This window comes from Periplaneta americana, chromosome 17 (assembly GCF_040183065.1).
Source record: "Periplaneta americana isolate PAMFEO1 chromosome 17, P.americana_PAMFEO1_priV1, whole genome shotgun sequence".
NCBI classification, from domain to species: domain Eukaryota; kingdom Metazoa; phylum Arthropoda; class Insecta; order Blattodea; family Blattidae; genus Periplaneta; species Periplaneta americana.
The window spans coordinates 12,031,142-12,057,354 of NC_091133.1; the positions used below are offsets into that span (position 1 = coordinate 12,031,142).

At 37.2% G+C, this 26,213-nt stretch overlaps 1 protein-coding gene across 1 annotated transcript; it reads right to left on the reverse strand.

Annotated features, from left to right (window-relative positions):
- Positions 1-4,207: 4,207 nt before the first annotated feature.
- On the reverse strand, positions 4,208-25,750 carry LOC138692671 (myb/SANT-like DNA-binding domain-containing protein 3). The gene is made up of 2 exons (XM_069815792.1): positions 25,304-25,750; positions 4,208-5,990 (listed from the first exon to the last, which is right to left on the reverse strand). The coding sequence occupies exons 1-2, from the start codon at positions 25,707-25,709 to the stop codon at positions 5,494-5,496; spliced, it is 903 nt and encodes a 300-aa protein (XP_069671893.1). The 5' UTR covers positions 25,710-25,750; the 3' UTR covers positions 4,208-5,493.
- Positions 25,751-26,213: the final 463 nt, after the last annotated feature.

A 26,213-nucleotide genomic window follows, 5' to 3' on the forward strand; every position in this document is an offset into this window, starting at 1 on the left:
GACAGAACTGGAGCTAGAAGTGGCAGGAAGAACAAAGTTTATACCCTTCTAAATATAGTAAAATCAGTAAAAGCTATCACTCACAACTTTCTTCAAATAAAGAACACGAATTCATATTCACCTATGCATAACTCAACAAGTCGAAATTTGATTTTTGTTCACCAAGATCGGGAAAATTGCACACTGTGAAGTGATGGGAATCCGCCCGAGGATATAGTTCTACGTGAATACATGGAAAACAAAGAAAACAATTTTTTGGTGATGTTCCCGTTGCTGACTTTCGAGTTGACAGACAAGGGAATGCAGATGTCTACGGAAGAAGTATAATAAATAATCACTTTGCATGGTAATTGAAGCGTCGGCTGGAACAACGTTGTAAGTTACAAAATTTTCATTCGGCGTGTTTCTGTGTAACAATGTTGGGGGAAATTGTAAAACAGCGAACGCTAAGCTCCGCTCAAGATCCCTTTCCACTTTTCCCCTACAAGCTCACCACACACTCTAGCGGGAAAGAGTGGAAATAGGGGTTTAGGGTGGAACAAAAAGAGTGAATGCGGCATCTACGAAGCAAAAGACGAACTTCGTTTTCTCTCTCTCTCTCCAGCCTCTCCTTTTCTCTTCCTTGCTTCATGTCTCTCTCTTTTTTTTTGTCTTATGACTTTGCAGAGGGCAGTATTCGATATGTCGATCTTCCTAACGTAACGCACGCACGCTTTTTGTTCACGCTTTAGACCTCTCAGCTACCGAAGCGAGTTGGTGGTAGAAGGAAAAATGGATCTATTTATGTTCAAGGGAACAATGACCGAATAGCGTGGGTAGAAAGTGGCGGGCTTGTGAATTTAGCTTGGTAGGGGTTGACTGCGGGGGTGGCATAAGTGTTAACGCGCGCTGGTAGAGCTTCATTGTGTCCGTGTCCAGCTTCGAGTATAGACGGAACGACGTGTTGTGATGAGCCGTCACGTGGCGGGTCATGATTACAGCAAACGAGGCTCTGATGACTATTGTGTTACTTCGAGGATAGTGCAGAGTTAACAGGTGAGTGTTGTTTTATTCAAAGTATGTGTTAGTTCGAGGAAAAAAAAAAAAACATAGTGTCTAATGCACATTACATGTGGTTGTTGTCTAATGCACATAAATTTGGTTGTATTGTATTGTGTTGTAAAATATTAAATACGTGCGAAGCGGTAGGCAGTGATCCACGGAAGCGAAGTAGATAGTAGAGAGAGAGAGAGAGCAGGCGAGCGAGGTGCCGAGCGGCGAGGGTGGGAATAACTTTCCCTACTGGCGTTCGCTGTTTTACGATTTATCCTTTATATGTCATGTTACCTTGCTATACTCCTTGGCTTGCAACTGTCCATCAATGCAATACGTGAAATTTTTCCACTCAAAAGTTTGCTATCCTGGAACAACGTTGTACGTGTTCCTCAGATGGCAGACAGCAGTAAGGTGTGTTTGTCCCATCTGCAGTAAAAGACATAACAGGGGCAGGAAACGAAAACAAAATGTTGCAGAGTGGAAGTGCAATGCAAGGAAGAAACTTAGAGATGCTGGAAAAGAATATATAAGTCCAAGGAGCGTCATTAAACCAGCATTAGCACGTCCTAATGAGGTGGGTGGAACAACGTTATATATATATATATATATATATATATATATATATATATATTTACCTTTATTGCTTGTAATAAAGATGTTGCGATCCTCCATTATTTTTGCTCATTAAAATTCGTTAAATATTCAGTGCTAATACTGTTAAGGAAGCAATTTATTTTTAAATATTGACCCTAATAGTACAATAGTTCCGAACAATTTTGTGGTCGCAAAGGGCAGCTGTTTGACCATTTTCGCACTTTATCGTACGATGAAAAGTCAGAATTCCTTGCACATCAGTATCTGAAAATCACAGAACCTTAAAGAAGGAAAGTTCCTGAGAATATGTCTCGTCGAATAACATACCATATGTCACTACAAAACAAAATAGAACGCGTTTGTCGCAGGACATTATGCTATATATTGAAAGTGACACCCAAATACTTGCTGATAAACTACCAAATACGGGAAGACATAAGGACACATATTTCTTCCTTTCCTAAACAGTAAAGTTATTATTCTCGTGAAAAGTAACCAAATAATGTTTGTCGTCAGATTTAAATATCACAATTATGTACAACCTTTTCAGAGATAAATTCCCTGATACTAATATATCCCTACATATGTACAGTGCAGTTTTCCATGATAATTTCAAATTGAGATTTGGGGTGCCCCGGTCAGACACTTATGCATACTGCGATAAAATGTATATTAAACTGTGTGCTGCTGATACAGAAGATGCGAAAAACAAAATTTCTAATGAAATGATTGTTCATCATGAGGGCAGATCAAGGATACAGTACTTTACGTGCTGACAAGGTTGCTGCAGAAACAGATCCGAATCTTCTTGTTGTGTGCGTGGATTTACAGCAAGCACTCTTTTCCTCTAATTTAAAACATTCCAATGTTTTCTACCAGGTCAATATTCATGTTATAACTATGCGGTACATGAAGTTGCCACAGATAATGTATTCATGATGTTCTGGCATGAAACAGTAGGTCACAGGGGTTCAACTGAAATAGCGTCATGTTTTGTGAAATATACAGGTCACAATTTGCAGCCTTTGCAACAGGGGGAGGCGCGAAGGTTGATTGTATGGTCTGACAGATATGTTGGCCAAAACAATAACTGATGCATGGTAACAATCTTTCGCCTCCTCATAACATCTAAATACTTCACCCAGGTGGACCAGAAGTTTATGACTACCGGCCATAGTTTCCTCCCCTGTGACCGTGACTTCACACAGATAGAACGGTGCAAGACATCAGCTACAATCCGTGTCCATTTGACTGGGTTGAAGTGATGGTGAAAGCTAGGCCAACTCACCCATTATCCGTGACTTGTATGCAATTGGAAGACTTAAAAAATGTTTCTTCTGTTGAAGAGAATCTTAGAAGGGGCCCAAAACTAAAGATCACAGAGGTTATGTGGATACAACTGACTGCCGATGATCCAACGTCAATTCGAACCAGAAAATCTCATTACATATTATAACCTTGGTGTGTGTATTCACTTGTGAAGAAAGGCAAAGGAAAGAACAGTAATGTATCAGTAAATCCAGATATCATGTCACTCTGTTTAGTTTATGATACTCCACTTCCCATAATGAAAGAAAAGAAAAATGATCTGTTGCACATGTGTGACTTTTTGCTCTTGGAATTTAGACAGTTCTATGAACAACTTCCATGCACTGAAGTGTGAGTTTGTTTCTTTCTGTGAGAATGACAACCTGACTCCAACAGGTTAACCTAATACAGTTCTGTATTATAACATTGTTGGAGATGTGTGATATTGTATTTATGTTAGTATTAGTACCAGCACTTTGTTTGTGTCTGTATGATTCGAAGAGCTGAACCTTGGAGGTATACTTCTTTTCTTTATAAAGATTTGTGATATTGCATTTTTGTGTTTATTATTATCATCATTGTGAGATGAGTTTGTTTCTTTCTGTTAGCATGAGAGTTGAACCTAATACAGTTCTTTTATACTGTATAATCACAGTCTACTATAGACAGTCGCGAAGCTTGAGGTGATTTTTTGCAAATCTCGTGATAAAGCACTCCAAGCGGTTAGCAAATAGAAACAATAGACTGTCCACGGTCGACTTTGGACTGAATCGTATTTCCATCGAGTGCTAGCTCGTTGCGTATTTCACATTGATGTTTGTGAAATGTTCGTTATTGGTTGTAATGAAAATGTTAATGGCTAAAATACAATAATTGGAATAATAATATTTTACTAGAGATGTATAAAAATTAAGTTTGTTTTAATGAAATTTATTAATCATGTTTTATTTTCAATTCTGGTGGGATTATTATTGCTTAGCCCTACTTTTTTTTTTCAAAGGATATGTTTTTAATTATACCTGTTAATTTTGTTGTTATTTTTATTTGTTACTTTATTAGAGACGTAGAAAAAGTCTGTTACAATAAAATTTATTAATCACGTTTTATTTCCAATTCTGGTGTGATTATTATTGCTTAACCTCAACTACGTAAGCCTACACTACAAGTACCGGTACACGTACATAAGTTAATCCATTAATTCATATTTCCATTATTATTGTTGTAAAGGGAAATGCAAATTGATATTTATTGGTTTCATAGTTAATTACCGCTATAATTTTGAATGAGTGAAGCGATTATAGTAAATTTCAGTTCGTTTTGCACAAACAAAAATAATATTAACCTATTTCTTGCAGGTATTTTCGAGTTTATGGTGGAATTTAATATACTTCATTAAAATAATAAATTAACTTTATGCATTTAATATTTCAATAATGGAAGGTGTTAATTTTTCCAAAAGAACACGACAACGAAAGTGTAACATATTTTGTCGGCTGCTAGGAGAGAGATCTGCGATGATGAGGCGATAGTAGCGATCCTAGTGGTGGGCAACTACCCATGTTTGCATTTTTACTACATATTGAGCTTCGCGCCTGTATATAGTAGACTGTGGTATAATATTGGAGCAAAGGAGATATAAAACTTTGTATTTGTGTTTATTATCATCATTCTATTCATTTATTTTCACATGTGGATTTCATATAGGACTTGGGTTATATGTAATAATATCTGATATGTTTTATGACATTCCTATATAAAAAATATAAAGAGTATCAGATACAGTTTATGATATCCAAATAACAACGTTGTTCCAGGTAATAAACAAGTAATGAGCTGTAATTCAATACATACGTACCATAGAGCATGATATTTTGCAGAACAGAACACATATTTCTAAGGGATATAAATTGAATGTATGTACGCAACACATACATGAAAAAAAAAAACACATTTTTTTTCAGCGCCTGTAAATTTCACCAAATGTAACTTATAATGTTGTTCCAGCCGACGCTTCAATTATTGACATATATTTAGTAAATTAATACACATTGTACATCGAACATAGCAAAACTTAAATGGTATAATAACTTCCATTTACTATTAACTAAATTTGCACAAAAATTGTACGTATATTTTTACAATAAATCATTAACAGAGCACATTACATGTCAGATTTTTTATTTTCTTTCAGTTCTCCGACAATGCTTCACAGTGCAGTAAATTCATAAGCCATTAATTTTTTCGTTCTGGGTATTAAAAAAATATTATCTATACGTACATTGCAGTTATTATATTTTTCATTCTCTCTCGAATGCGGTGACCACTAGACTGTAATACTTACAATACACTGGGAAAATAATAATAATAACAATAATAATAATTAATTAATTTTAAATTAAATGGAGGTTGTGTAACAGACTGATAACATTACAATTAAGTATTGAATTTAAACAAATCATGAATATTGGCAAAAAATATAATTTACACATTAACGAAAGTGGAAGGATTTCTAAAAATAGTTTTTCATAAAATACATATTCTAAACAGAAAATATATTTAGGCTTCTTTATTACTTAAGTTCGCCAATTTAGATTCATAATATTGTCTTTTTGCTTGATAGGCCTTTAGTTTTTCTTTCTCAGCTGCAATTTTTAAATCCATCAATTCATCATTTTTAACTTTATTATCTTCTATAACTTTTTGTTCTAATTCTACAATATTGTTTATTTTGTCTGCTAATAGGGCGAGTTTTTTGCTTGCAATAACAGTCTGGGATTTATTTCGTTTTATAGATGGACGATTTCTTGTCATCCACGAAGTAGATTGACTGACTGTTGAAGCAACAATCTCTTGGTCTTCTTGTTCGTTTTCTGTTGCTGGAATAGCTGGTGCTGAAGATGTGGATGGGAGAGAGATTACTGGTAAATCAATGGTTTGTATTTCTCTTTCCTGCAAAGTTTCCAAAGACAATTCATCTTGCAAGGCAGGTGATTCGTGTGCATCCTCCATTGTGAAACTCTCTGGATCATCATGTATTGTACTCAGTAATTCATCTGTAATACAAGTAAGAAACTATTGTACTTAGTGATAATTATTCATTATTTTGGGGTTAAAATTTTTTTGTGTGTGAGTATTTTTTTGTTTTCTTTTTTTTTTTTTTTGGTTACTACGCGTCACAACTAGTTATTAATAATAGGTCAATATTTCAAGGATAGTATGTACATGTAAACTTATATGTGAAGGGCTTTTATTCAAAACTCAATATCTGCAACAAAAATAGTCGAAGTTATTATTATTATTATTATTATTATTATTATTATTATTATTATTATTATTATTATTATTTTGAATTCGTGTCACATGTCTCAGTTGTACTAGATGACTTGAACATTTTCTCTCTAAGTATAATATCACATTGAAAACTGATAGAGAATGTACACTTTTCAATCACAAATGAATCTGTTCTCCCCACGTAACTCTTCAATCAAACCTGTACATTACCATTAATTGTAACATTTGAATTTTCCGCTGTTCATTACATATATTTGTTATTTCTTATGTGGGATGCAGCATAACACCTTCCTAAACATAACTACTAAATTTAAACTGCTAGGAAGTTCGGGTGCATTGTTGGATACTGGTTCCGTGCCTTACAATAGTATAGGTATAAGTAGCAGTAGTAGGGTTTAAAAAGGGCGCGTCAGCTAGTATGCCTATTTACGCCCTCAACTAAAATTCTTTATAAAACAAAGACACAATTAATACAATAATCAGAGCGCTAAAAGAACTAAAAAGCTTTGTCACGGTAAAACGAGGTACTCAAATGCAGTATACACAAGGTCATTTGTAAAGAATCATAAAAGTAAGCAGTTCTACGACCCTATGTAGTATTCAAAATGAACCAATAAAATAATAAAAGTAAGGCCACCAGATATAAATTGTGTATAACATTTCAAAAACAAAGTTCTATAAAATATTCGGATGTATAAAGTCCGAAATGTCAACAGTGTAAAATCAAATATAAAATAGCAAATGTAACCGCCGGATGTATAGGGTCTGCAGCATAAGTAAAACAAGTAAATAAAAAACTAAATCACCTCATCCAGTCCAGTATTCGATAAAAATCTCAGAACTGCATTTGTACAATTAAAACCATTTCCAAGAGCATCACGTAGAGTCAGCCGAATTCCATACTGCCAAAGACTATGATCATATTTTCTGCAATGAAATTTAAAAAATGTTCCACCGTAAGTGGAACATGGCACATTTCACACTCCGGCTAAGGTTCGTCACATAGGAAATGGCCATGTGTCAGATGACAGTGACCAATCCTCAACTGGCTGAGTAAAACCTCCTCGTATCGAGATGCTCTTGTGGACGAATCCCAAACTCGGACAGTATTCTTTCCACTTCGTAATTTGTTTCCCTCATATGCAGATCATTCTCCTTTCCATTGCCACCATATTTTATATTTCAAGTAGTTCTGAATGTCCTGCCACCTCTTGCGCCAATATGCCAGAGAGACAGTCAGTGCACCAGCCCTGGCTGCAGCATCTGCAGCCTCATTTCCTGGAATTCCTACATGACCAGGAATCCACACTATTCCTCTCTCATAATCAGAGCTAAGGAAGTGTGCAAAGATCCTGAGATATTAACACAAGGGGATCATCACAATTAAAAGACTGCAAGGACTGAATGGCACTTAAAGAGTCGGAACAGATAAGGAATCTGCCCTGGGGTTGCCTAATTAAAAAAAAATAAAGCTCTGTAAAAAGCATAGAGTTCAGCAGTAAAAACACTAGTATATTAGCTCAGTCTGTATTTAAATATCTCTCCATTTGTAACGAAGGAACAACAAACACAATCATTTATCCTGGATCCGTCAATAAAAACTAATGAATAATTTGGATATCATGAAATCACTAAAACGAAATCTATAAACAAAAGTTGGTGTAATATTCTTAAAACATTGGCTCAGACGTACATCAAACATGGGACGTCGCATAATCCATGGCAGGGTGGTGGTATACTCCAGTGTGTAAACTGACGATAAATGGATGTCGAACTCAGAGAGCAGTTACCGAAACCGTACACCTGCTGGGCGAAGTCTCTGTGGATTTTCACTGTATCGGCCGTAAAGAGACGAACGGTGAAAGGAGTCGTAAGAACTGTGCTCAGGCTGCGAGCGTAGCTTAACAGCATATGAGCACAACAAGACATTACGTCGCTGATACAGGGATGGTTCTCCTGTTTCATAATACAGGCTCGTTATCCGACTAGTTCGGAAGGCTCCTGTAGCGAGTCGTATCCTGTGGTGATGGATGGTAGCTAAAAGACATTATAAAAAAATGTTATGTTTTATTTAACGAGGATCGCAACTACAAGGTTATATCAGCGTCGCCCAATGTGCCGGAATTTTGTCCCGCAGGAGTTTTTTACATGCCAGTAAATCTACTAACATGAGCCTGTCGCAGTTAAGCACACTTAAATGCCATCAACCTGGCCCGGGATCGAACCCGTAACCTTGGGTATAGAAGGCCAGCGCTATACCAACTCGCCAACTATGTCAACCTGAAAGACGTAATTTCGATTTATTTGCTGAGCCATAAATAAAACAAACATAATCCAGATTTGATCGTGTAAGAGCTCTCTAAAAGCGTAAAAGCACTGTACGGTCTGCACCCCAGGGAACCCCTGGCGTAAAATATTTCATGATTTCTCGTAACGCCTTCTCAAATCACATATATGCGGCTCCCACGTTAATTTATAATCAAAGATAAGGCCCAAAAAATCTCGCAGTGTCTGTATTTTGCATATCCACATCATTAAGACAGAGTTCAGGATGTGGATGGAGTCCACTATGGTTATAGAAGTAGACACACTACGCTTTTAGAGAGGAGAATTTAAACCCATTGTGAACATTTGATGACCAGTTGCTACTGTCGACCGATGGATGGAAGATATCGGGAGTTGTAATATAAACTGAAGTCATCAACGTACAACAGAGAAAATACTCGGTCACCCACACAGTGGGAAATTCTATTGATCGCAATTCAGAAAAGAACACTTAATACAGATGCCTGCGGAACGCCGTTTACTTGAGATGTTCGTTAGAAAATGTTGTGCCTACTCGAACTCGGAAATACCGCTCTGCCATGAACTTCGCAATAAACGTTGGTAGACTACCACGAAGTCCCCAATCATGGAGATTCTCCAGAATTCCATAACGCCATGTGATTTCGTAAGCCTTTTCCAGATCAAAGAAGACGGCAATAAGATGTTCCTTCTTGAGAAAAGCATCTCTAATGGCGGTCTCCAGCTGAACAAGATGGTCTGCGGCTGATCTGTGCTTATGAAAACCACACTGGATATTAAATAATCGGTTTTCCGATTCGAGTACAAACATCAGGCGTTTGCTTATCATGCTTTCCATAACCTTACATACACAGCTGGTGAGAGAAATTGGTCTGTAGTCTCCAGGCAAAGAAGAATCCTTTCCCGGGTTCTGGAAGTGGATAACAATGGCGAAACGCCAAAAAGATAGAAATATTCCCTCAGTCTAGATTCTGTTGTACATTGTCAACAGGAAAGATTTACCAGCTTCCAGTTATGGAAGTTATCAGGGCCAAAGGAGATGTCAGGGGATGTGTCTAGTACCGCCTCCAGCTCCTCGGATGTGGATGTTGTATTGTAATGTTCTGTGTTATCAGATATAAAGTTCTGGTTTCGCTTTTCTGCAGCATCATTGATTTTTAAAAATTATGGGTCATAATTTCTCGAGCTGCTTATGTGTAAATGTGTTTGTCAAATATTTCAACAATTTCTACCCGACTGGTGGGCATTGCGCTATTGTTCAACAGGCCCCGAATTACAGAACTACGTTTCCCCATTATTCGACGGACTTTGTCCCATACGATGTTAGCTGGGACGTTATTTTTGAATGAATGGACGTAGATTGTCCAGGATGTCTTCTTAGCATAGCACACAGTGCGACGAGCTTTGGCTCGAAGACGTTTAAACAGGACAAAATTTTCTAGGGTCGGATGGCGCTCAAATTGGTGCAAGGCACGTTTGCGGTCACGGATACCATCTCTGCCGGCATCCGTCCACCAAACGACAGAAAAGCGTTTTGGCCTGCAGGACGACTGGGGGATAGAATAATTCCGCTGACTTTATAACCACATTTGAGAAATGGTTTCTACGGAATCCACATTTTCATGTCCGTTATAATCGAATGATATGGACTCCGAAAATCTGACCCAGTCCGCCTTTTTTAATAACCCAGTTCGGAAAGCGAGATTCCGCAGGACGTAAAGCGGACATACGCATTCGGATGGGATAGTTGTCACTACCATGTAGGTCGTGAATCACAGATCATTCGAAATTCGTGGACAAAACTGAGCTACAAATAGAGATATATATGATGGAGTAAGAACCGTAAGCTGAGAAAAGGTTTGTTGCTTTCCCTGAATTCAGGGTAATGAGATTTAGACGAATATGTAGCTCTGCTATTTTATTTCCTCTGTTATCACCGAAATTTGAGCCCCTAGGTGGTGGGATGCATTGAAATCCTCCACTACCAGATATGGAGCAGGTAACTTCGAGAGAATATGTTCAATTTCATGCACTGTGAATTGTGTATCTGGGGGCATATAAACAGAGACTATTGAAAACTGTATGGGTTGGTAAAGTTATTCTAGCGGCTATGCATTAATGTGGACTATTAATATTTATAACAGAGGAAAAGATACTTTGGCGGATTAGGAGGGCACAATCTCAGTTGGCACAAATACTGGCAAGGTGATCGTACCGGTAAATATAGTATCTCGCGATACTCAGGGAGTTTTCAGGGCAGAGGTATGTTTCCTAAAGACATAAAATAGCAGGGTTCTCACGATAAATCAACTGTTGTAGTTCTGTATATCTGCTGCATACACAGTTCACATTCCACTGTACAATATCAGTCATCAAGAGGAGCTAAATCATGGTGGTGGCTTCACAGAGGATCTTTTCTTCTCATCTTTTCTATGATTTGTTGCCTTTCACTGAGACTGCTTAGCCCTCGACCATGGGGACTCACTCGCACATCGTCGCACACCTGTGATCTTAATCGTGATAGAGCACGGGATCGAGAGCGTGATCTCGACCCCACACCCGAACAAGGAGTGCCACGTCGCGGCGATCTACCAGGCCTTGAGTCTTTGTCTGTCGCCACGGTAGTGATCTTTTTTTGGAACATAAGCCTGATGTCAAGGCCACATGTGTAGTCTGACTCAGCAGTCTGAGTGGCAACGTCCACATACGTCTGGGTAGCGATCTCAATTCGCTTCCCAGGTATATTTGCAAGTGGTGGCGTTTTCGTGGAGGCGTGAATTCCCTCTGTTGCTTTTTTCAATACTGAGGAATAGGACTTTTCCGTCGCCTTTTTCTGTTAATCTAAAATATCTAAAATACGTTTACGCGCTCGAAAAACGTAATATTTTCTCGGACTCGCAGCTCTTGAATATCCTTCTCTACCATTTACTTCGGGCAATTTTTAGAACTAGCGGCGTGGTTCCCAAGACAATTCACAGTGCTCGGCTCCAGCACATGGGGAATCCCTATGGTCAGCACCGCCGCACTTTGCACATATGATGTTGTTTGCGCTACGTTTTTGCGTATGTCCGATCCGTTGGCACCTAAAGCATCGCATTGGATTCGGCACATACGCACGCACAGGGACACGCTCGTACCTGACGAAGAAGTATTCTAGCAAGAGAGACGTTTCAAAGGTCAGAAAGACTGTACTAAGGGGTTTAGTCCGCTTACGCAGTAAACGGTAAGCCTCGGACACGGACTGTTCTGTCAGCTCTAATTGGATCTCTTTATCAGACATACCGTCTAGAGAATCCGTATCCAAAATCCTCGCGTGGTGTTCAGCGAGGAGTGTCGCTCAACTCTGATGGGGTATGATCCCATAAACTTTGCTTTCAACAGCGTCTCACTCGATTTTGCAGATGCAGTCAGAACAGCGAGACTGCCATTGCGGAGTCGAGTTGCATTTCTGACCTTGCCAACGAGTCCATCGAGCGCGCGTCTCACGTAAAATGGACTAATGTTTTTCATAGTTCCTTCGGTCCTATCGAAGGTCATGCTAATAAACTTTGGAGGCAGTACTTTAACTTTCTCAGGATCCAAGTCCACTGCAGTGTTCGTTATATTAACTTCAGTTGCACTATCTGTTGCTATTTTGTGTTTCTTTTGTTGCTGTTTTTGTTTGGGAGAAGAGGAGAGCGAGGACATTTTAATTGCCCCCCCCCTACGGAACCGTCGGCGTCAGTCTGTCACCAGTGCGGGGAGGACGAAAGAAAAAGACACCTAAAAGTTCTTCCCGGTCTGTGCCAGCTATGAGGACCCCCCACACCCCATCCCAAGCAACCCACCTCAGGCAGCTGGGCATCACAACCTAATGGCAAGTCTTACACCAGAGGCGTGTCGCAGTTTTATGCCCCTACTACGGGAATAACCGCCCGTGGCTCCCCACTCTACACTGAACAGAACCGCCGGACTACTCGGCCAACTCCGACCTCGCCCACCAAAGCCGGAACAATCCAAGACCGCACAGCTTCAAGGGACTTGTGGTTGATTACACTGCGACACCCATATGTCAGCGGTAATACGTCGGAGCGATATATCCGCTATGGTGAACAAAGTCGGTCACTGGGACGTCTAAATCGTCCCGGCCCCCATTGGGGCTCTACGTGAATGTACTTGACCTCTGGTCCGGGATCGGCACCTAAACTTGCATATAGGGGCAGTATGAAGGGTGTACTATGCCTTCGTTGCTGGGCTCGAAACTGTGGGCCAGGACCACAGAGATAGGAAAGATCCCCGCTGGTGAGACGGGAGTTATAAGCCTAAGAACCTTAACCTAAGAATGAATATAAGTAGCTAGAAGAGGAAGAAGTATGTATCTCACCAGGCATTCGTAACAAATCCCGTCATATAGGTGGACGTGACAAAGAACTAACAGCGGCGATGGAAAGGTGAAAATAGCTGTGATGATGTGGTGGGCGTTCCGCATGCAATGGTGGCCGGCGGAGGAAATATAGTGATGATAAAGACGAGAGAATGGAAAGGGCTGCGTGGTGGTAAGTCGAGAAATGGGCGAAAAGAAGAGCACGAGAGCAACCAACTTGGAGGAACCCACCTCGACAGGTAGGTATATGTTCTGAATAGCTTTTTCATAGTATTAAACGTATTGTCGTGTGAAATTAAAGACTCTGTAGGCGACAATGGGAGAGGATCTAGTAAACGTGAATGTCTTCGAAGTCAACAGTCAAGAAGCAATAAAATTATGAAGTGTGACTCTATCCAACTACAAATTGGTGATGACGAAACTAATTGTAAACATTTTCGAAGTCGAGCGACCGTTATCACTCTGACTTTCGACAGCTGTCGGTGCAGTATGCAAGAGGCACAGTGAGTGAATCATCACTGTTTGAATTTTATATGAAGTTATGCACTGCGACATGCAAATTCCAAAACGCTAACTACCGCTCCATTGTCTAAGAGTCCGATCACATGTGCAATTCTGCACGCAGGAAAAGAGAAATGGAAAGAGCGGCTGCAACTGTAAAAGTAACAGTGCAGAATGTAGTGAACGACTGTAGAAAAACAGCAGAAAGTGTTCAGAAGCTGTAATATCCACGATAGGTAATTTTTAATTTCTAAGTGCACATGCGGCAGGTGAAATGGGTCTTACTGAAATAGCAGATAATGTTTGGCAGTGTTAATCTCCGAGTGCTAAAAGAATGGCTCACAATGCTATAAGCAACATCACAAAGGAAGACGAGAGGAATGCCTGCGATAAACTACGTGAAATAAATTAATAAAGGGAAGAGGTGGTATAATGGAACACGCTTTTTTATGTTTTATTTAACGACGCTCGCAACTGCCGAGGTTATACCGTCACTGGCATGCCGGAATTTTGTCTGCAGGGTTCTTTTATATGCCAGTAAATCTACTGACATGAACCTGTAGCATTTAAGCACATTTAAATTACATCGATCTGAGCCGGGATCGAATCTGCAACCTCAGGCACAGAAGGCCAGCACTCTATCGACTAACAACACGTTGTTGAAAGTGTAATAATAAATATAGGTGATGATAGAGACTATTGGGAGAATGAATGCTTGTTTCGTGAAACGAATGAAAAAGCATGAGATTCAACTCACATTATATCTGACGTCACCGACAGCTCGACGGACACAGTTCACAAGATAGATATCGCTGAGGAAGGAGTGAATCCGTTTGACACGATTAATGTAGAGTAAAAATGTGAATTAATGTTTTTTTCTTCATTCTGCCTCATGTGCGGAGTTAATTCAGTGCAGTGTTCTATTTGTCATAGAACCGAAGCATAGGTACAATACTTCCTGTCCCATATCGAAGACCAGCCAATAGAAGCACACATAAACATACACAATATGCATCTCCCACATGATTGGCTATAGTATAAAAAAAACAGTTGAGTCGAATAATACACCAATCCACGTCCAACGCTTCCTGGTCTAAAACCTAGACCATGTAATCATAGCAGGCGGGTTTAACTTAAATGATAGATGTTGGATGCTCATAGATGTTCCTTAGTTTTCCGCAGTGGTCGGGACAGCGCTAACTGTGTTTCGATCAAAGAGTTTGTAAAGTTAGTAATACAAAACTCTTTGGTTTCGAAAGTACCTTGGCTATAAGTTTTGCCAATATGACAGTTTTAAACAGATATTATTAATATCAATTATTTACAGAATGTGTAAGTTTTATAACATTTGCATTATTATTAACTATTATTATATAGCCGATTTAGACTTTCACACGAAGACAAAGTAGCCACAGTATTAACTGTGTATGGCCTATTAGCCTCATTTGTTCAGTTGATCAATTGTTGGATGTTGGCAGTTCTGTTCCGTTTAAATGTTGAATTATGGAAAGGACCAAAATGGATGGTCACGGAAGAAATTTGAACAGATCATATTAATTTAGAAGTTATTGGTGCTTTCCTGCAACAAGAAATAATTCGCAACGTTAAAGGTAAGAAAGAAATACGTTTGAGATTACCAGACTTAACGTCATCTACATGGTTCAACTTTTCTTTCAACTTTACACATTCAAGTAATGCATGCAAGATTGGGGTTTACTTGATTATAGGATATCGTTATTGTTTTTATGAGAATTTATGTTGGCTAGATTGTAGAATGGAGTGAAGTGACATTATGACGTCACTTTTTGGATGGAAGTGGTAAGGGGTTGGTAGATTTGTAAATTTTGTTCGTGGTGGTATTCATCAGGTTTGAATGGCGTACCGGTTAAGGATGTGTTTGGATCTGAGAGGATAAAAAGAAGGTTTGGATGGTGAGCGTTTTATTTGTTTTTTATAAGGATGGGTTTTCGTTTCCTAGGGTAGTAATTATGTATCGAGGATAATGTTTAATTTATTTATTGTAGATATATGTTTTTATTTTTGTTGGTTTTGTAAATATGTGTGTGTGTGTGTGTGTGTGTGTGCGGATCTGTTCGTTGTTTCTTTTTAATGTTTTTATTTGGGGTTCAAAATTGCGCTCTTATCCAAAATACGATATCACCAATAGAAGAGGGGTATCGGGGCTGCAAGCTCCGATGATGATCCGACGTGTAGCACATGATGCAAAAAGCGGGGTATCGGGGCTGCAAGCCCCGATGATGATCGTTGAGGTGATATTTTAGTGACATGAGATGAATATATGTTTTGAAATTGTTTTGCTGATATTCTATTCTGGATAAGAGGGGGTGCGTTATATTTGAGGATGGGATGTTTGTAATTGATTTGGTGATATCGTATTTTGGATAAGAGCAGGTGAGTTATATTTCAGAATGGGATGTTGTGATATTGGTTTGCTGATATCCTATTTTGAATAAGAGTGGATGGGCTCTGTTCCAGTATGGGATATCGTGAATTGTTTTGGTGATATCGTATTTTGGATAAGAGTGGATGGGTTATATTCCGTAATGGGATATCGTGAATTGTATTGGTGATATCGTATTTTGGATAACAGCAGATGGGTTATATTTCAGAATGGGATATTGTAATATTGTTTTGCTGATATCCTATTTTGGATAAGAGCGGATGGGCTCTGTTCCAGAATGGGATATCGTGAATTGTTTTGGCGATATCGTATTTTGGATAAGAGTGGATGGGCTCTGTTCCAGTATGGGATATCGTAAATTGTTTTGGTGATATCGTATTTTGGATAAGAGCGGTTGGGTTATATTGTAGAATGGGATATCGTCAATTTGTGTTTTAAATTTTTTTTGATAGTTTTATTTATTTATTGTTTTGGTTTACGTCGGCCATGTTGTGACGTCATTGGCGCTATATTGTGACGTCATAGTTTATCCAACTTGACGAAAATTAAGCGATATCCTATAATAAATGAATCCCCAAGATTGATATTTAATATTAATATGACGTACCATGTAGACACAAAATCTTCATGCATCTTAATTCAACGTGCGTTTTAAACTTGATTCTTTCAATATTCTTCCCAGATTTCATGCGTACGAGCATGAAAAACTGAACTGTGTAGATGCAGCTTTTTAATTGTAAGCTGAATTCTTCCATCTTATCTTAAACATTTATTAAACTGAAGTCCTTTAATTGTTTTAAGGGATAAACTTCAGAACGCGGTTACCTTCCTTCTACCACTGCCACATGAAGAACTGATTTCTGTGCTGAATTACAAGGGTGTAGTAGGCCTAACTGCAATTACACCAAGAGCTTTAAAGGTAAGCTAACAGAGTTAATACTGTATATACTTCGAGTATGAATGAATATCTTATTTTTGTATATAGCTAAGTTAGGTTGGTCAGACATCTTAAAATACTTGGGATAGAACGTGATATGAATAAATATATTGTTCCCGGGTTAATTCTTTACAATTTCGTTACCAAAGGATGGTGGTGTACCCTTGTTTGGTAACGTAATAGTAAAGAAGTGTCTTCCCCCCCACCAAAAAAAAACCTATTTTAGAAAATTTTACTTTATAGTTAACAGTAGTACCTTTACTCGAATAATTTCGATAAAATAAAAACAGAGTTATGTTACCGGAGATAGGCTATTTATTATTTTTATAGACTCTGTGGATAGAATTCTTCCAGAAATTTATCACAAACGTCGATTATACTTAAATCCTTCAATTGTTTTATGAAATGTAGTGTTATTAATGCATTATATGACAGCCTACTGCTGGTTTGTTTCAGTTAATTGAAAGAAAATGGCGGACTTTTTACATTTTAAATGTGCTGCAGTGTACTGACAGAAATCGGGCAGTAATGGGAAGACCTGGTTATTCCTTTTTCCTGTGCTAAGTAATGCAGCACAGCTTAAAAGGTAAGCAATGGCGTTGGCATAAGCTTAATGCAAGTATAACCTTATTTATGTTCAGTAATTAGTCAGTGTTGGTAAACTATAGTGACTTTTTAATTTAAGTGAGATTTTTTTTTTGTCGAAAACATATTTGTTTATTAAAATGAATTTTTGTCTTCCTTTGTAAATAATTTAAACTTAATTTGTACATTAATTCCTACATGCTTGTGTATTTTTAAATGTGCTATTTTAAATAATAACAACATTGCTTTAAATATAATTTACTATGTTTACACTAGGCCTGATTATTAATACATGAAAAGTTACAGCACTAATAACATGCACTTAATGATATTAATAATTATCTTAGACTTAAGCACGATATTATTCAGAGTTCGTTATTCATTAGAAAAAAATTCAACTATCCTGGAAACATTAATATTTACAAATAAATTTATCAGAAGAGCTTAGCATTGTGTGTTTTCAAGATAAATACACAGCTCATTTGGCATTTGTGCAACTGTTATTTTTAATATTGTTACGATATACAGCTATTCGTTTTAATCCTCTGCATCATACAATGGTTTAATTAGGTGATGATTCCGACAATAGGCCCTACTTGGCCATCTGTACCATGTGTTCTGTTACTTTTTAATTAGGAGTTAGGAAAAGACATGAGAAGCAAACTTTCAAAACCTGCCCATTTTCACAAAATGCTAGAAATACATGTCTGTAATAAACAAAGATTTTTTTTGTGGTGAAATTTTATATGAATTTATAGCAAGAAAATATATTTCACAATAGAAAATATTTTGTTCATTGCAGAGATGTAAGTTTTGGTTATCTGAAGTATATTTTCTAAAAATGGACATGTCAAGTTTTGAAAGTTTGCTCCTCATATACTGTGTGTTCAGTTCAAAGTGTGTCATGGCTCGCTTATGCCGTCATGTGGCTAGTCGTTGGGCCTAGAGAATTCAATCTTCCTACACTTCCAGAGAGGCGTATTATTTATGTGCCAGAGAAGTTGCCTAGCAAGTATGGCGTTCATTCTGAAGAGTACTTACCGATACATACTGTAACACCTGTAGTGGCAGGAATGTGAACTGTTTCGAAACATGTACTGAGCTGAGTTTTTTACTTACAGTCGGGATATGTGGAGAGGGTTAAGACGATTACTTACGTATTTGTTGACATTAACTTCGACGGTCAACATGGACCCGGAGCATTTGATTTGTATTGTGGAATGTTGCCATACGCAATCGATGATAACAAATACCCTGCATACGACTTGTCCGCGCAAAACACAGTTTGAAAGAGGTTACGGTAGCACACAGACCGTACAGGCCGCCATCTGTTGCTACGACGTTCAAGTTATACCGTACACGTTCTCAAGTTCAGATTTAACACCTTGATTAATAGGCAACTTCTCTGACATAAAAGCTGAAACTCGCTTCAAATCACTGACAACAGTGACGTCATGACACACTTTGAAATAAACACCAAGTATATTGCTAATAGTTTTAAGAAGCAGTAGAACAGTCATATGTAAAAACGTTTATATTTTTTTCTTTAGGAAGTTAATTTCTCATCTTAACCATGTCAGCTGCATATAATTTTCATCTGTGATTTAAGTAATAACAATTATCTGATGTAAATAATGAACATTATTTTATTTAGCCTACATCATGATTAAATCATTAATTAATTTAATACCAAATCTGAAAGTTAGAATTTATAAAACATTTATATTACTGGTTCTTCTGTATGGTTGTGAAACTTGGACTCTCACTCTGAGAGAGGAACATAGGTTAAGGGTATTTGAGAATAAGGTGCTTAGGAAAATATTTGGGGCTAAGCAGGATGAAGTTACAGGAGGATGGAAAAAGTTACACAACACAGAACTGCAGGCATTGTATTCTTCACCTAACATAATTAGGAACTTAAAATCCAGACGTTTGAGATGGGCAGGGCATGTAGCACGTATGGGCGAATCCAGACATGCAAATAGAGTGTTAGTTGGGAGATCGGAGGGAAAAACACCTTTCGGGAGGCTGAGACGTAGATGGGAGGATAATATTAAAATGGATTTGAGGGAGGTGGGGTGTGATGATGGAGACTGGATTAATCTTGCACAGGATAGGGACCGATGGCGGGCTTATGTGAGGGCGGCAATGAACCTTCGGGTTCCTTAAAAGCCATTTGTAAGTAAGTAAGTAATACCAACACTGGTTTGTGCATTTTTCGAAGATAATAATAGAATCTTGATTGTAACAGGTACCAAATGTGTGCAGCTGTGGCAGAAAATCCTCATCCTTACAGAAGGGCAAACCATTTTCACAGTAATCAATGATGACTTCAGATACAACTTACTAAGAGGGGCCATTCCATCAAGAGATGCTTGGTATCCCACTCAGGAACTACAAACACCTCACCATCCAGTGAACTACCGTCCACTTCATCACCAGTCTACCTACTTTAACCTTTTTCACCACCTAACCTAATTGCTTCATTCACTGCACTTCATCATGGAGTAATATGAACCTGCAGCTTCTCAACTGGCGAATTTTGGGTGCACTATTTAGGTATTTTTAGAGGATAAATATGGCACAATACTTTCAGCAATGGGGGCACAACCAAACCAAGCGCTGCCAGTATCAAAGCTCAAAATAAGGAAATTATGTGAAATATCGACTATCTCTAATAAATTACATTGTACTTTTTCTAATATATTGATGCTTTCAATTAGCTGTGCATGAGAAGCTTAAAAATACCACCTTTTCTTTGTACGTATTTCTTAATTGTTTTTTTGTTGAAAGCCTAAGATTACTTATTACAGTATGTCTGTTGTAAATAATTTGTCTTCTTTGTATTCTGTTTTAGTGGGTGATTCATTCATTCATACTGTTCTGCTCAAGGGCAGGTCTTTCACTGTAAACCCAGCATTCTCCAATCTTTTCTATTTTCTGCCATCCTCTTTGTCTCCGCATATGACCCATATACCTCAATGTCGTCTATCATCTAATATTTTCTTCGCCCCGAACCCTTCTCCTGTTCACCATTCCTTCTAGTGCACCAATGGTGATTATCGATTATTAATTTGTTTAACTAATGCCAGGTAATTTTAGAAATGTATATTCAGCTCTGTTAGTGAAAAACAAATAAAGTAGTATTTAATAAATGTCTTGGATTTGTGTTACACCATTTGATAGCAAAGGCATCTTATGACTATTTTCAAGCTAATGTTTGGCATTAAAAAATTAGAGAATTATAATTAGATAACTGACCAATAATAGTAGTCAAATTTACAATATAACAAAGTCGATTGCTTTATGTTGCTTTTACCTCCCAACACATGATACGCAATATTATTCTTTAAACATAGTACATAAAGTGCTTTAGAGAAAAATTCTCTATTCCATTCACATCCTGAATAACAATTACATATTTGTAGTAACATGTTAGAAAACAAGACTTGTGACAATAAGATTTCATAAATTAATTTAATTAAAAGGGTTATATGACTGTATTAAGGAAATCCAATGTGTTCTCAATAGTTTTCAGTTTAATGTTCAACCAATATAACTTACTGTATTCATATCCATATTGTCACTCTGTTAAACCAAAATGTACGCATATTATGGTTAAACATTTCATTTAAATTGATGAACCATTGTGTGTTCTTTGGGGAATAATATGAAAAATACTAGCAATATTTTTGGTATAATGGATACCTGCAATACCGACTGGGCTACAATAATCATGTTGGTATAAGAGCCTTTTCACACTAGGACACCGGTGACGGTCACTGACGGAGATACATTAGTTTGAATTGGAGCGTTCATACCGGGACACTGCAGTGTCTGACCCAGTCACAGTGTCCCAGCAGTGTCTCGCCCTCTACACACGTGACGGATAAGGTCACTGTGTCCAGACCAGTCACTGCCCGACATACATTTCTTTGAATTGGAGTTTTCACACTGCGACACAAATCACAGGACACAGCTTGCAGATTGCCAACAGAACATTCACTCAGTATTCGAGCACAGTGAAACTAGTCTATCCAGCCATGAGTTTAGATTTGATTAACACGGATGATTTTATAATAATAATAATAATAATAATAATAATGATTTATTTAACCTGGCAGAGTTAAGGCCATACGGCCTTCTCTAACACTCAACCAGGAGTAAAGACTGCGTTACAAAAACACTACAAATTTACAAATTACACTACAATTTTACACACAAAACTGAATAAGATAATAATAATAATAATAATAAAAAATAAACAACAAATAAGAAGAAATCAGACATAATATATAACATACAGAAAGAAAGAAAGAAAAAAGCATAATAATATGTGAACAGCAGGTCAAAATAAATGAGGCATACAAAAAATAGAAAGTCGACATGCCATTTGGGATGTCAAAAGCGATAACTATAGCAATAAAGTGGTGAAAACGAATGCTTGGCAAGAAATTATAGCTAAGTTTGTGCCCGATTTCAATGAGAAAAGTATGAATGAAAGAAGCAAAATTTGTACCTAAGTTGGATATTTTCTTTTCCACCGTAAAACATTATAAATGACATTTCATATGACGCTAAGTAACGATATATGGCAATATGGTTTGTAATTTGTTACCATATTAATTTACAATGGAAAGTTACATTTAACAATACATAACATTTAGCACTGAAGTACAACTATACACATCACAACTATAATGATAGAAAAAATAAACTTAAATGAAATGTTAACAAATAGTAAGAATAAAAGCATTCGAGACATATATAACCATATAAAGGAATTTAAGAATGGATATCAGGCAAAGGTAAACGTGATCAAGGATGAGAATGGTGACTTGCTTGCAGACACTCATTCAATTCTGAACAGATGTAAAAATTGTTTTGGGCAACTATTAAATTTACATAGGCCAAATAGAAATGTTCGGGACGAAATTCAAATACAAACTGTCAGCCATATATACCCGAACCCACACTTTCTGAAGTAGGAATTGCGATAGAAAATCTGAAAAGTACAAATCTCTAGGTATCGATCAAATTCCAGCAGAATTAATACAAGACAGTGGAAGCGCATTATCTAGCGAAATTTATAAACTTGTACCTGCTATTTGGGAAAAGGAAATTGTACCAGAACAATGGAAGGAGTCCATAATTGTACCTATTTTTAAGAAGGGGGACAAGACTAACTGAGGAATGTCACTTTTGTTGACGACGTACAAAATTTTATCCAATATTCTTTTGAGAAGATTAACTCCATATGTAGATGAAATTATTGGGGATCGTCAGTGCAGTTTTAGGCGTAATAGATCGACTATTGATAAGATTGTTTTGTATTCGGCAGATATTGGAGAAAAAATGGGATTATAAGGGTACAATACATCAGTTATTCATAGATTTCAAAAAGACATATGACTCGGTTAAGAGAGAAATTTTGTATAATATTCTTATTGAATTTGGTATTCCCAAGAAACTAATTCGATTCATTAAAATGCATATCGGTGAAACTTACAGCAGAGTCCATATAGGCCAGTTTCTATCTGATGCATTTCCAATTCGCTGCGGGCTAAACCAAGGAGATGCATCACCTTTACTTTTTAACTTTGCTCTAGAATACGCCACTAGGAAAGTTCAGGATAACACAGAGGGTTTGTAATTGAATGGGTTACATCTGCTTTTTGTCTATGCGGATGACGTAAATATGTTAGGAGAAAAATCCACAAACGATTAGGGAAAACACGGAAATTTTACTTAAAGCAAGTAAAGCAATAAGTTTGGAAGTAAATCCCGAAAAGACAAAGTATATGATTATGTCTCGTGACCAGAATATCCAGAATATTGTACGAAATGGAAATATAAAAATTGGAGATTTATCCTTCGAAGAGGTGGAGAAATTCAGATATCTTGGAGCAACAGTAACAAATATAAATGACACTTGGGAGGAAATTAAACGCAGAATAAATATGGGAAATACCTGTTATTATTCGGTTGAGAAGCTCTGTCATCTAGTCTGCTGTCAAAAAGTCTGAAAGTTAGAATTTATAAAACAGTTATACTACCGGTTGTTCTGTATGGTTGTGAAACTTACACTCTGATTTTGAGAGAGGAACAGAGATTAAGGGTGTTTGAGAATAAGGTTCTTAGGACAATATTTGGGGCTAAGAGGGATGAAGTTACAGGAGAATGGAGAAAGTTACACAACACAGAACTGCACGCTTTGTATTCTTCACCTGACATAATTAGGAACATTAAATCCATATGTTTGAGATGGGCAGGGCATGTGGCACTTATGGGCGAATCCAGATATCCATATAGAGTGTTAGTTGGAAGGCCAGAGGGAAAAAGATCTTTGGGGAGGCCGAGACGTAGATGGGAGGATAATATAAAAATGGATTTGAGAGAGGTGGGATATGATGATAGGGACTGGATTAATCTTGCACAGGATAGGGACCAATGGCGAGCTTATGTGAAAGGCAATGAACCTCCAGGTTCCTTAAATACCATTTGTAAGTACCTAAGTAAGGAAGTATTGACATGTAGCAACCACAAATGTTCACATAACATTTCTAGTAATCTTTGTTATATTTTCCAACAGCTCACGAACAGCAACGATGAACTTATCAGTGACAATTTTTATAATATTTTAAAATATATAATATACCACTACCAGTTAAAATCTGTCAAATATGCTCAAAATAAAAGAAAATAAAACAACAGTAGCTTAAAGTAAGAGAAAGTTTTTCATCTGATGAGATAGCTTTTCCTTAGTATTGTGTCCATTCCTGTGATTTCTAGCAGTGAATATCTGTGTAATGAACGTTTTTTCTTCATCCTCCCGTTCTATATCAGTAACGACAAAACATACTAACTCGAATCCATTTTACTAATTAATCACAAATTATTTTATCAGAAGCTATAAACTAATCAGTTGGCAATACTAGCTGTGTTCGACACCAGGGCCCACGAGTGTTCATTGCAGTCACTGGTGACCGTCACCAGTGTCCCAGTGTGAAAAAGGCCTAACGGATACCTGTAATTTCGATCGGGCTCGGTAATATGAGATATAGTTCCGATTTTTGCCGCCATGTGTCTTGATGTCGCGTCAATAGCGTGTAGAAGGTAATACCACAGTCTAATATATAGTCACGAAGCTCATTACGGACAATGCAAAATAGTACCGGCACAGTCTATTGTTCCTAGCAACCTCACAACTCAAGCTTCGTGACTGTATATATTAGACTGTGGTAATACATTGAGTTGGTGGTCTTTCTATTCATTTGTCTATGATCATAGTTCGAAACGTTTCATGTGCAATGTTGTTACAAATGCCGATTTAATTAAACATCGTTCTACATTTTATCATATAACTGATAAATTAACACAGAATAGGACACTAGTTAACACTAGTATGTGTGAACCCCAGAACCAACATAGCAATCTACATGATGCGAAAAAAAAACACATAAGGTTAGTGCAAAATATTTTTACGAATTGTTGTGCATGGCAACGCACCTGCTTATCAAAATTTATTTTCTGATGTTATGAATTTGCCACAATAAAAAATCTTGACACTAGTAAAATCGACGAGTTTCTTTTTCCTTCTGTAAAATAATAATAATAAAGAAATGGAAATATTTAACTTACATTTGAAAAAAAGCTCCTCGTGTATTTGTGATAACAAAACCACGTAAATTATATGTAAACTTAGTCCATATTCCTTATTTTAGCTCAGTTATATAGCATTTTCTCATTAAAGTTAACATTTTTGCAAAGAAATGGAATAATAAATTCGATTAAATTCGGAATAGCCTATATGATTTTAGTTTTGCAAATGTTATCCAATGTTTAATGATTTACAATTTGAGAAACTCCAATAAAAATTTTTCTGAATACAGCATTTTGGTAGTTGATATTTCATGTCTATGTATAAAATTGAAATTAATAAATATTGTAATATAAAACTTACCATTATGAAATGAAACGTCAGAGTCCTTTGAATTCTTCAGCGGCTGCACCTGATCTTTTATTAACGACAGAAGTTTATTGCTAGTGTCATTATTTTTTGGTACTGTTGGAAGGCCACCGCCAGTCTGGTACAAGGCAACTTTTTCATTCACATAATTCTTTTTTGATTGTCTCTTAAAACTATCATAAAATACTTTAAGTTGTTTCACAGTTCGTTTAGTAACCTCTGGATGAGAATTGTACTCGTTGGCCAGTTTTTCCCAAGCAAATTCTTTATGTCGAACCGATATACCATCTGTTTTCTTATTTTCAATTATATTTAAATAATCTGGAAGCACATCTACAAATATTGCCTTTTCTTTGTTGGTGAAATTTGAGCTTCTTGTTCGTTTTACTTTTTCCTCCATTTCCTAAATTTTGTAACTGCGTTGCTGACAGCAGGCATACGATTTGCGATACAGTAGGCTGTGGTTTCATAAAAAAATGTGAATTAGTTATGAAAAATTCATTGAACACAATTATTTATCCGTAATCAGCCATTACTTACTGTTCATTAAATGTTAAGAAAATTTGTTTGGTGAGCAGCTCGCATTTTAGTGAATCGTTAAATATTTTAATGCTCAGTAGTTAATGTTTCATTTGGACTGATTTACTGAAGCTTGGTAAAACCGATCCTTAATGTTACAAGTAATTTGTGTGATCTAAAGCAGTGTATATTGGTGACATTAAGCATGCCCGATTGTAAAACGAGCGAGCCCGGGTTCAAATCCTGGTTTGGATAAGTTCTCTGGTCGAGAATTTTCCGAGATTTTCCCTTAACCCACGTCGAGCAAATGATGGGTAACATCCGGCGCTCAAGCCTGGACTCAGTTCGCCGGCATTATCATCTTCATCCCACTCAGACGCTAGAT

Bases quoted from the DNA above. Each gene is read 5' to 3' on its own strand.
- LOC138692671 (XM_069815792.1), bottom strand. From the start codon at position 25,709: ATGGAGGAAAAAGTAAAACGAACAAGAAGCTCAAATTTCACCAACAAA. The intron at 5,991-25,303 runs GTAAGTTTTATA...CTTGTATTACAG, and splicing joins TGACGTTTCATTTCATAATG to ATGAATTACTGAGTACAATA.